The following is a 12473-nucleotide window of genomic DNA, read 5'->3' as shown; positions in this document are numbered from 1 at the left end:
ATGGTATCTTCATCTTACAGTTAAGAAAAGTGAAATGCAAAGAAGGTAAGTAACTGCCCAGTTACACTACCTGGCAGTGGTGACACTCTGACTATAATTCATGCATCTGCACTCTTCAGTACTACACAGCACTGCATCTCTAGAAGGCCATGCTATAAGACCTAAATGCAAAAATAATGAAAAGAAAAAACTGAAATCCGAAAAGACAATTAAACTTTCTTTGTGGAAAAACACTCTTAACTGAAATTCATAACACAACACAAAAGTGGAGGAAAACAATTGCAATACATGTCAGAGCTATTCTAACATACAAAGGGTGATCACAAACCAACAGGAAAAAATAAACAGTTCTTACCCATGTATGAAAGAAAATATACCAAAGAAATATGAAACTGTTAATAAATATGACAACTTGTCCAATAAATTATTATGACAGCTTGTCCATAATAAATATGGCAAGTTGTACAATGATGTTAAAAAGCTAAAAAATGCAAATTAAAATAAGAAACCATCTTTCATCCAGACTGGCAAAAAATGAAAGATGGATGATGTCCAATGATAGCCAAAATGTGGGGCCACGGGCACTCTCACATACTGTGAAATAAACAGAAATAAATATAAACTGGTACAATGTTTGATGATGCAACTCAGCTATACAATCAAATTTTAAATATCCATGTCCTTTGACTCAGCAATTCCACTTCTGAATATTTCTTTTATAGAAATAAATTCTCTAATACATAAAAATGCATATACCATGGCAGTCACTAAAGGTTAATATAACAATCCAAACACAAACAATATAAATGTCTAAAAACAGGAAACTGAGAAAAAAATAGAAAACTGGCTAATGAGACATTCATATAACAGAATGTTATTCAGTCATTAAAAAGATAGCTCAGGGACGCCTGGGTGGCTCAGTCAGTTAAGTGACTGACTTCGGCTCAGGTCATGATCTCTCAGTTAGTGGGTTTGAGCCCTACATTGGGCTCTGTGCTGACAGCTTAGACCCTGCAGCCTGCTTCAGATTCTGTGTCTCCCTCTCTCTCTCTCTGCCCCTTCCCCACTTACACTTGGTTTCTCTCAAAAATAAACAAACATTAAAAAAAAGAAAAAGATAGCTCCATGTTTATCAACACAACTAACAAAATACTGTCAAGAAAAAGGCAAATTTATGGGGCGCCTGGGTGGCTCAGTCGGTTAAGCGTCTAACTTCGGCTCGGGTCATGATCTCACAGCTCGTGAGTTCAAGCCTCACGTCAGGCTCTGTGGTGACAGCTCAGAGCCTGGAGCCTGCTTTGGATTCTATGTCTCCCTCTCTCTCTGCCCCTGCCCTGTTCACACCCTCTCAAAAATGAATGTTAAAAAAAAAATCTAAAAAAAAAGAAAAAGAAAATTTTGTAGTCTCCAATGTACAGTCCTTTTTGTTAAATGATAAAGATACAAATTTAAAAAAGAATTGTTCTATTGCTTTCAAAAGGGCTGTCCAATCATTTTAGTAATGAAGTTTAATTCTATAAGTCCTGAATCCCAAAAACATTATTAGGACCTCATAAAACAGCACGGAGATGTCATTGTATCAGAAGATTGAAACATATTTTCATAATTCAAAATAAATTTAGATTAAAAAACCTAAAACTTTTTCAGGAATATTAATATCTACATTAGTCTGTCACATCTTTTATAAAATCTAAGTTTCAATTAAAATTATCTTATTTACTACCCAAGCAGAATTTAAGAATATTAATAGAAATCCAGAAGATAAAGAGATGCAGCCAATTAACCTCGAAGGAGAAAAAAGGAAGAAATGTGAATGTCTGTTTCAAAACACTTATCACCTTAAAGCATACAGACTTTTCCAAGTAATTAAACCAAAAACCTTGCAGTCATTAAGTAACTTGATCAGTGTTAAAAAGTCAGAGCTTACTGCTTTACTCTTCACAGTCTAACTAGGAGAAAGGTCAGGATATATCCCTAGTAGTAGTGATTAAGAAGTATCATAAAGAAACTGCAGGGTAGAATATGATTCAAGCCAACAAATAGAACAAAAAAGATTTTCCCACAGAGACAATCCACACGACATTTCTAATGAGTGGCATACAATTTTACGGAATTCTAACGGACTCCAATTATTTAGTATCATCAGGGCTATGTAACTACCTATTCTAGATAATTTAGAAGCTTACCACTTTAAGGATCAAAATACTTGCTACAACTATCTTGAATGAAAATCTTACTCAATATATTATAAACATTCTAATTTCCATTCGCTGAATAGAAAGCAACACAACTTTGTTATGATGAGCCACACTCGCCATTATAAAAAACAATCTTCTTCATAGTCATTCTACAAATAAGGAAATTGGTGCTCAAGAAGTAATGTGGAAAGTTTTGTCATTCAAAAAATTCATAATCTGAGAAGCTATCCAGGTATGTGGAATAGAATGTTCCCACACCAGGTGTCCCCCAACAGCAATGCTGTGACATCCTCCTCTCCCTCCCTCTCTCCTCTCTGGCTGTCAAATCTCTCTGCCAGTATTGCTGCCATCAGGGAACCTGTCCCTCATACTCCTAGTCCTTCTAATTGGCTGCTTTTGATTGCTGTGTTTTAGGAACACCAAATGGACAAGAAAACAAGAATATCTTAAGTAAGTGTCTGTGAATCCTGAGCCAATGCCCTTGGAACTCTCATAAGTGTAAAATCAAAGAACTTCAAAGGACAGATTTTGTTACAGGCTCTTTGGCGGCTGAGAGCCTTTTTTCCCTACATCTTAGTGCTAAACCATGTTCTAGATAAGGGAGGCTGCTGGGTTTAGTTACCATCAGTAAACTTTAAAATGTTTCGTTTCTGTTACGAGGGCTCTTGGTTCCTGAAATCTCATACAGTATTTGCCTAGCAAATCTCTTTAGTGCAAATGTGAACTTCTATTTACTACAAGTTGAATTACTATCAAAAACAGTTTAATAAATTTTACATGAAGTAGGGTTATATTGGGACAAGAATCCTGGAAATGGTATTTTAAGTTTACATTACATTACTAGTTTGTGAAAAAGGAACAATTACATTAATGCATAACATCTTTATGAGTATATTTATTCATATGAATATATTGGGACAAGAACCTTAAAACGATATCTTAAGTTTACATAACGTTTTGAGAACGTGAAAAAAAAGGAATCATTATATTAATGTGTGGCACCTTTATGTGTATATTTATTCATATATACATAAATATGCATACACACACATTTTCAGTACCCTAGTAAGTGCAAAAGAATTACATACACACAGTAAGCTCTTCTTACCTACAACAGATTACCATGCAGTAGAGCAGTCTCCCCTTATCCACTAGGAACACATTCCAAGACCCCCAGTGGATGTCTAAAACCAGAGATAGTACTGAACCCTACATAAATTATGTTTTTTCCTATATGTACATACCTACGATAAATTTATAAATTAGGCACTGTAAGAGTAACAGTAACTGATAGAATAGAACAATTATTACAATATAATTTTATAAAAGTTATGTGAATGTGGTCACTTTCTCTCCAAGTCTTATTGTACTGTACTCACCCTTCTTGTGATGATGTAACATGATAAAATGCCCATCTGATGAGATGAAGTGAGGTGAATGATGTAGACTTGGAGACGTAGTGTTAAGCTACTAATGAACTTTTTTAAAAAAAATTTTTAACGTTTTATTTAGTTTTGAGAGAGGGAGCATGAGTGGGGGGTGGAGGGAGGAAGAGAGAGTGAGAAAGAGAGACAGAGACAGACACACAGACACAGAATGTGAAGCAGGCTCCAGGCTCTGAGCTGTCAGCACAGAGCCCAACGCGGGACTTGAACGCATGAACTGTGAGATCATAACCTAAGCCAAGTTTGGATGCTTAACCCACTGACTGAACCATCCAAGGCCCCCCCCCCCGACCCTTTAAAAAAATTTTTTTAATGTTTTTCTTTATTTTTGAGAGAAAGAGAGAGAGAGACAGAGCATGAGTGGGGAAGGGGTAGCACTACTGAACTTGTGATGACAGTGTCAGAAGATGGAAGGAGGATCATCAGACTGTGGCCGGCTGACTGAAACCTCGGAAAGTGAAACCATGGGAAAGGGGGTAAGGGACTACTATATAGCTATTTCCCCCACGCCACATTAAGCTATCCTACCTCAGTCAAGGCACTTGGCATGTCTAATAGTCCACGTACCTCCCATGAATCTATCACAAACTGAGAACTTGGAAACAACAATCATCTAGGCTTTTGCTGTTTATTCGTGTCTCAGCTAGGTCCAAGGGTACTGTGACCCAAGGCGACAAACAGATGATCCACTAGGTTAAACTTGCCATTATTATCCTTACTCATTTATTCCACAAATATTTACTCTGGGGGTCTACTCTGGGCCAGGCATTTGCTAGGTGCCAGGTCCCCATCCAGGCACAGGCACTGCCCACACAGGTCTTATAATCTTCCGGAGAAGGCAGCAATTCATCAAATGAGATAACAAATGTAAAATCACAACATTGACAGTAGAGAGACACTGTGCTACAAGCCAGTCTGAGAGACCAGGGAAGAAAAGCTTCCCTGAGGAAGTATCAGTGAGCTAAGGTTTGAACAAGGAAGTACTGACTTGGGACTGGGGAAGAGTGTTCCCGGCAGAGGGAGCATGCAGTACATGCCAAAGCCCTATGGCGAGAGGTGGAATGCTGAGTTTGAGGAAATGAAAGAAGGCAAGCCAGCAAAGAACAAGGGCAAGTGTGATCTGAGACAGCCTGGAGAGGCGCAGGGCCAGACAGGGCAGGGACTGGGTAGAGCATGTTAAGGATTCTCTGTTTTTAACCAAATAGAAAGCTTCTGAGAGTTTTTATATTTAATCTTATTTACTTTTCTAGAGGAAAATTGTTATAATCAGATTAACATTTTAAAGTCATCACTCTGTGGGCACCTGGGTGGCTCAGTCAGTTAAGGGCGTGAGTCTTGATCTCACCCAGTCTTGATCTCAAGGTCTTGAGTTCAAGTTCTGCATTGGGCTCCACACTGGGCATGGAGCCTACTTAAATAAAATAAAATAAAATAAAATAAAATAAAATAAAATAAAATAAAATAATCACTCTGGCCATATAATAAGGAGAACAGATTAGAAGGGAGAAAGCAGGATACAGGGGCAAGCCAGGAAGCTACTACATTAGTCTAAATAAGGGATCATGGAAGCCTGGCTTAAGGATGTGGTAACAGTCAAATCCTCAGCCTCTGATGGTGGACTATACACAAGGAGCTGTCAAGGGTAACTCCTAGGTTCTGGTTCTGCCATTCCATAAGCCGAGAACGTATTAGTAGAACAAGGTATAGGGAAAGTCCTGAATTTGATTTTAGATATCTGAGTATGGCTCTGTTACACAGACAGTTAGATGTTAAGTCTGGAGTTCAGGAGAAGTCATGGTTAGGAAATTCGGCAATCATTTGTGAACAGTCAATAATTGATCTCAAGGGATTAATGAGGGTAGGGATGGAGAAGACAAAATGAGAGAAGCCCTAGGATCAACTTGAAGATCTTCTCATGTTAATGTTCAAGAGAGTGATGATGGGCCACCAAGCAAGAACTGTCAGGGTGAAGAAGATAATCAGGAGATTACCCATCAGTCCAAATAACTAGCCACTTGAAATATCAGAAACTCATTTTCTCACTATTTGATACTTTGAGCATGGCTCTAATTACTTTGCAACTACACTGAGCTATTAAACTAATTATTTTGTTATACGTAATATGAAATCAATCAATATGGTCAGTGATTGCTAAACACCAACTATTGCTACTAAATATCAAGCCTAAGAGACAGTTCTTGACTTCAAAACTTGCCTTAAGCTAGACCATGATTAAAATCACATCAAAGTAAATTATTGTAATCTTCAGATACACTAATTTAAAAATAACCACTTTGAGAAAATTAATCCATCCTAACATTTATGGGCACCTAACATTCATGGGTAGCAGACACTAGTCTAGGTACTGGGCAATGGTATAAATAATAAGACAGAGTTCCGCATTTGTTAACAACTGATATTTACTATTCAGAATGCTGTTAGACCAGTTTGAAGGTTATTTGATAATATATCAGTTAAATGACTTATTTAGGCAACAACAAAAAAGTAATGATCACGTCTATTTGTCAAGAGTAAAGTCTCCACCCAGTGTCTACTCTCTCCTTACTCCACATACACTCAATATATTTCATGTGATAAACTTAGTTAATGCACTAACTACAGCACTGTGGAAGCTCCAGGGACTTCCTCCATTCTTCAAGAGGTCTGATGGCCTCATTAATGATTTCCAGGTGACAGACTGTACTCTCAGAAATATATGCTTGGTGGTTATTAAGAACTTAACAGTTCTTGGCACTCTATGACATGTCAATCTATTAAACTAAACTAACCAGACTGGTATTCCAAAGGACTCTGTCACTAATAAAACTCCCTTCCATACCAAACATACCTAAACCAACTGTGATATGCCATAGAGTATATAAAGACAAGGATATTTTCTTGATTATCTTATGCCATAGAGCATAATTTACATTTCCCAATATTGTTTTCTTAACTAGCAGAGTTGCTGTTACTAATAATTAAGACTAAAGTTTAAAAGTACCATTGGCATATATTGAGTTTCTTGTTCCCCATACCTCCATCTTCTCTTTCAAGAAAAAAAAATCACATCTGAACTTGCAGTTCTGTATATATTCCTCTTAAGAGTATAGCCAGCAACAGTTTGAAACTCATCTGTATCTAGATTTCCTTTTTCCATTACCGTAGAAATGGAAAAACTACAGCATATACCTGTCCTAAGAAAGGGGAAAAAGACCAAATGCCCTGCAGAAAGTAAAACAAAGCTACCACCCTTAACTACTAATCTGGAAGGCCAACTAATCCCTGAGAAAGTTAGGGAGGTACCATCATATTCACTGCATGAATACAGTGTGGAATGCTGTGGATGAGATTCAGAACACTAATTTTTAATCTGGGTGTCTCTCTGAATTCACATCTCTCTTAAAGCACTTAACATGGTACTGCTAACACATGCATACTAGAACCCACCAAGAGAAACAGAGACCACGCATTAATGATCTTTTTCTCTAATACAAAGACTATCATCTTGTAGAGATTCTTAAATGTTGGATGAATGAAATAAAAAAAGAACAACAACAAAGGAGCAAGGTCCAGCTAGACAGGAAGTTTCTCTCCATGTATGATGATTTAGATAAATGAGTGATTTTAATTTCAGCTTCACTTCCCTCCACTTCCGATTTAATACAGCACAAATCAAGAAATCTAAGAAAAACTCAACATGAATCAATTATTTTTCGTGCCTAACACAATAAGGTGATCTAGTACAGTCTACTTATATTACATATACAAGGCCAGGTTACAGAAAACTATGCAGTATATACATATGAAGAGACAAATACATTGGCAATGGCACTCAGTGGAGACCTATTATGTTTACTATGACTCCTGCAGAGTAACTTCCTCCTTAAAAATTATCAATTAATTTATTTATTAATTTGAGAAAATAAAAGCAGCATAGATGGTGGAAAGAAATGAACTGTGGAGTCAGACTGACGGAGCTCTGTCTTCTAGTTATGGGATCAAAGGGCTTTAGCATCACCTATAAGTTTCCACCTCTTGAAAACAGAAATTACAAAGCCTTGGAGGGCTGTAACTTGTCTGACCCGCAGAAGGGAAGAAAGGTGACTACATAAAATGAATCCAAACATATCTGTATGCTCAATGAACATGTTTTAGCCATAGCTAAAATCCTCTTACATATCACCTGACTAATCTCACTGTTTTGCAACAAACCATTTACTTTAATTCTGTTCCTGATTACTTCTTTCATGTTAAAAATGTTCTTCAATTATTTGTTAGAGACAATGTGGATCTATTCCTAATACTGAACATTTGCTTACATTTATCTTCTACCCATTCACATTTTTAAGTAGCTCTAACTTTTGACTTAGAATATAAAAAGAGGCCAGGATTGAGGAAAACCACCAAGTCTAAGGACTATACTTGGTATCTGATATAATCAAAACATTACCAAGGTTAGAGGTGCAATATACTATAGTTCATAAGCAGCCTCTGGACTCTATTACTTTTCCATACCACGTTTTTCTACTGCCTTTATAGAGAAAGACCCTTCAACCCAAGAAAATGGGTTACAAATGCAAAATCGTGCTTTCTAACTCAGAGCACTTCTGAATGCCTCATATTTTCCCTCAGGGGAATCCATTCACCATTAACTGCCTTGCCACCCCATTATTTCTTCTTCTGGAATGTTCACAGCCAGTGTCAAGGACTGATGAGCAGACAGCCTAGGCAAGCTGTAGCTGGTTATTTTGCACTCGATGAAAACAAAGAACACTCCTTTCTTTCTATATTTTGAAATCTTCAAGTCAGTAAGTCAATGACCATTTTTCTAAGACAAGCAACATAGACTTGAGGCACTATGAGGAGGTGAAACAGTACCAATGAACAGGGCTACTTCCTGGTTTTTGTATCTAACAAAATGGAGTTATTAAAGAGTATTGGAAATCATACATTAAGGAATGTTGGTTAACCAGTTACCCCTGCCAAAATCAGATATGAAAAGAAAACAAAAGTTGGCAACAACTATAACTGATATTTTTCTTTCAGAATTATATTTAATAAGGATAATCTTTGAAGAATGCATTAATTTTCTTACTTGATTTAATAGAGAGTTTGGAGATAATTCATAACTACAAAACTTACAAATTCACATATGTTAGCTTATGTAACTCCCTCTACTGTTTTGTAAAATCGTCAACTTAATTTTTTAAAACTTATTTTTAGGTAATAATGTTCCTGTATCTCCTCTAGTAAAAAAAATCACTAAATTATATTTTTAACCCAGTAGCTTCTAAAAGGAAGTGAAAGCTGAGGGCTATATGAGGATATAAAAGCAGTCTATGAAATAGCTTTAGCTTTAACAAAAACTAACATTAACAAGTACAGCATATCTTGTTCTTTCATGGGGCCAGCAAATTGATAGTTAGGGTTTTTTCAGTTACAAAAATAGGATAGAGTAATTATAACTACCAAACTCACAACAGCCTGTTCATTGGAGGATAACACTGCAATTTTTCTTCAAAGACAATAAATAGGAAGAAAAAGTTCCTAATTCTGTAATGTAAGTTAAAATCCCAAACCTTTGCGTGCCACTTTCAGGCACAAAACTTTCATGGTTTCAATTATTACCCTAAAGGAGAGGGTCACACTTAAACTTTTCTATTTTTAATATGAGTATAACTTACATAATTTATACTGCACAAATATATTTTCTACATTTCCAGTTTCTACATCCAAAGGTCAAAAACCTGAAGGAAATTCTGAAATTAAAAATCATAGGAGTCTTTTTAAAACATACAATAGGTCTTTAGACAGAAGGGGTCTCCAGACCCTTACTACTACTAAAACATAAAAATATTTCAAAATCTCAAGGCTAAATTTTCCTCCAGAAAGTACAAATGAAACTGTCAAAAAAGTAAAATGTAGAGTTCAATGAATTCTTTATACTCAAAGTATTTATACCAACAAATGCAAATGAATTTCAATCCCACTGAGAAGGAAATTGAAAGGAAAAATCACTATATTTCAAAAGTTTAGGGAATCAACATTTTGGTGTAAATGAAATTTGCAGGGATGACTTAGGGTGAACAAACAGCATTCTGGCTAGTGAAATTCATTTTTAAAAAATGATTATGCTGATTAGCCCATTATTTCACACATTGCACAATTATAATCCACTCCTTAAACAAAGAGGGGAAAAATACCTACGTTATGAAATGCAAAAATTAAGCATAAATTACCGTTTCTGAATTCTACCTGCCTCCATCTTAGTCCTCTTATTTTGTGTGGAGACAACACTAAACAACTTCTACACATTTTTTACAGTGGTTGCTCTTCTATATTCATAGCTCTTTAATGACTAGAATGCTGGTACTAAATTATTTACTGTATTCAAAAGTTGCTTTCGTCAGAACAGATAAAATTAACTTCTCAAATTTAAGGTTTAATATTTTTATCTGGAGCTCATTTGTAGTATCAACTGCCTTCAAAGAATTATCCTACTGAGTTTTTACTCCAATCTGCACGGAAGCAGGAAAATGTAGAGGAACTTAATTCTCGTAAAACTAAGTTATATTTACAAGTGCACGCAGAAAACTATCACAGCCATCTCCTTTCAAGATTGCCATGGCACAGTGTTGACCATAATTTTTAGGGTAATTTTGGGGGGGGGGCGCGACTTCCTGGTAATAAATGAACTGTGGCTTTAAATAAATAATCAAGCTCAAAAAAGTGCCAAAGAACTTTAGATAACCGAAACCAAGGATTCCTACTGTCAGATTCGTCTCACAAGGAAAAAAATCTAAGACAGTCTTTAACATACTCAGAATAAAGGTCAGGAAACTCTACAGGGCAATGGGTAACTATCACAAAAACATTTCCAGCAACTCAAAATACTCATCAAGACTGTGCTGTGCAAACACTAGTCAGATTTTCTAAAAACATGGATTACGGCTGTCACACTTAAAATAATTTCCTTTAACATAAAGATTTCCAGTAGCCAAAGAAAGGGTCAGGCCAAGAACGTCTAGTCTGTTACCTTACACATACCGTAATGCATTGGCGCTACAGGACTATGTGAGCCGAAGCCCACCGCACTGTGACCCCTGGAATCCCTCAGTCAGGCGGGCGGCCCGCGCAGCTGCACCGAGCAGGAAGCACCGCACCCGAGCCGCGGTCCCCAGCCACGCCAGAGAGGCTGCGGGGAGCAGTCACCACTGCTTTGAAACTGAATGGCTGACACATCCGGTCCTGGCTCTTACACCACTCCGCCAAATGCAAACTTCAAAGGCCAATTTCAAACTCCAAACAGAAGTCACTCAAGTCTCAGTGGCGCTGTCCGCATTCCCAAGAACATGTGGAGCCCCTTGAGGGACGCAATGAGAAAAACCAACTCCAAAAATATTACAAGTTCCCGAGTGTGCAGTCTGCCCGCCCACAACGCTTTGACAGGCGTTACAGCGCCTTCCACCAGGAGCCCCTGTGGTCGTTCTGCCTCCGTCCGGGCCGGGCCCCGGGTACCTGCTAAGGGTCTCTGCCTGTCAAGGCCGGGAGGATCTCACCGCGTTCTCCTCCGTCCCGGGCCCCCCACCCGGCCTCGGGCTGGGCTTCCCACCCACCCCGCCCCTTTTTTTGACCACCGCTTGTTTGCAGGCTCTGGCCTCACCCCAGAGATCCCGGGACTCTCGTCTAGGGGCGCCGCCAACAGGCTCCTGCCCGCCCCCCAGCCCAGCCCCGAGGGCAAAGCCAGGGTCCCACGCCGGGGGTCCTCCAAGAGTCCCGATTCCGGAGCCCCACAAAGCCAGCCCGGGGCCCCACACCTTATCTCAACGGGTCCCTGCAGCGCGGCTCGCACGCCTGTCACATGTCTACAAACAATAACAAACTCTCCGGCACGTCCCCGCCCCGGGCCCCCGTTTCGTCCCTCAGGCCAGGTCCGGGGCGCCGCCCGACGCCGGAGGGGTCAAAGGGGGTGCCCGAGGGCTCAGATCCCGGCGAGCGGCGCGCAGCTTAGCTGCGCTGAGCGCCGGGACGCAGTGCGCGGTGTCCGGGGTTCATTCATTGCCCTCGCCCGCCCCCCAAGTCCCCGCCGCATCCCCGGCCGCGCAGCTCACCCGGCTGGGGCCGCTGCAGGAGGCGGCTCGGCGGCGGTCGTCCGCTTCTCCCCGGACTCGGCCCCCGCGGGGCTCGGAGCGCCGCTGTCCGGTGCGGCCGCGGGCTCCGGAGGGTGGGCGCCGCCACGGCTCGCGGCTCCGTGGGGTTGCGGCACGGCCACAGGCTGGAAACCGCTCCCGCCCGCCGCTGTGTCCGAGGGCTCCGGCGACGGGGAAGTGGAGGAGGACGGCGGTGAGGCGGCGAGGAAGAGCGGCGGCTCCGGCAGCTGGTCCAGCTCTACACTCCGCACTTTGCGCAGCTGCCGCCGCCGCCAGTCAGCCCGCTCGCGGCCCCCGCTGCCCGCCTCCCGAAGTAGCCCCGCGGCTGCTGCGGGCGCGCTGCTAGCCTTGAGAGCACCTCCACCGCCACCCGCCTCGGGGCTCGCCGCCCGGGCGCCCGGGAATCCCGACGACGAGGCGCGATTCCCCGCCGCCGCCGCCATTTTCTCTCGCGGGCTACATTCGCTCGGCCCCTGCAAGGGAGGGAGGGGGCGGGGAGAGTGCAGGGGGCGGGCGGACCGGCGGGCGCTGCGCCGCTAGCGTAGGGCCGCCTGCGCCAACTGCGTGAGCACGGCCCGCCGGGTGCTTGGCCTGGACGGTCTGGCAGGCTCACCGGGCACGGCCAGGGAAGGGGGAGGGTACGGCATGGAGCAGGTGGAAGGAATAGGCTGTGCGCCCGG

The 12473-nt window shown here is 41.1% G+C and overlaps 1 protein-coding gene across 2 annotated transcripts in view; it reads right to left on the bottom strand.

Moving 5' to 3' along the window:
• The window catches only part of MAP3K1 (mitogen-activated protein kinase kinase kinase 1), a 77385-nt gene extending 65129 nt beyond the window's left edge, over nucleotides 1-12256 (bottom strand). The window contains exon 1 of one of the 2 annotated variants that reach the window (XM_043590655.1): nucleotides 11755-12256. In XM_043590655.1, coding sequence (XP_043446590.1) covers nucleotides 11755-12236 — 482 coding nt within the window. In that variant the 5' untranslated portion in view covers nucleotides 12237-12256. Of the gene's footprint in view, nucleotides 1-10690; nucleotides 10861-11754 lie in introns of those variants that run through there. The other variant, XM_043590667.1, reaches the window with a different exon arrangement.
• Between the last annotated feature and the right edge of the window lie 217 nt (nucleotides 12257-12473).

This window comes from Prionailurus bengalensis, chromosome A1 (genome assembly GCF_016509475.1).
Source record: "Prionailurus bengalensis isolate Pbe53 chromosome A1, Fcat_Pben_1.1_paternal_pri, whole genome shotgun sequence".
NCBI classification, from domain to species: Eukaryota; Metazoa; Chordata; class Mammalia; order Carnivora; family Felidae; genus Prionailurus; species Prionailurus bengalensis.
Note: the sequence above shows the minus strand (reverse complement) of the source record. Positions and strands in the feature narration are given on the sequence as shown.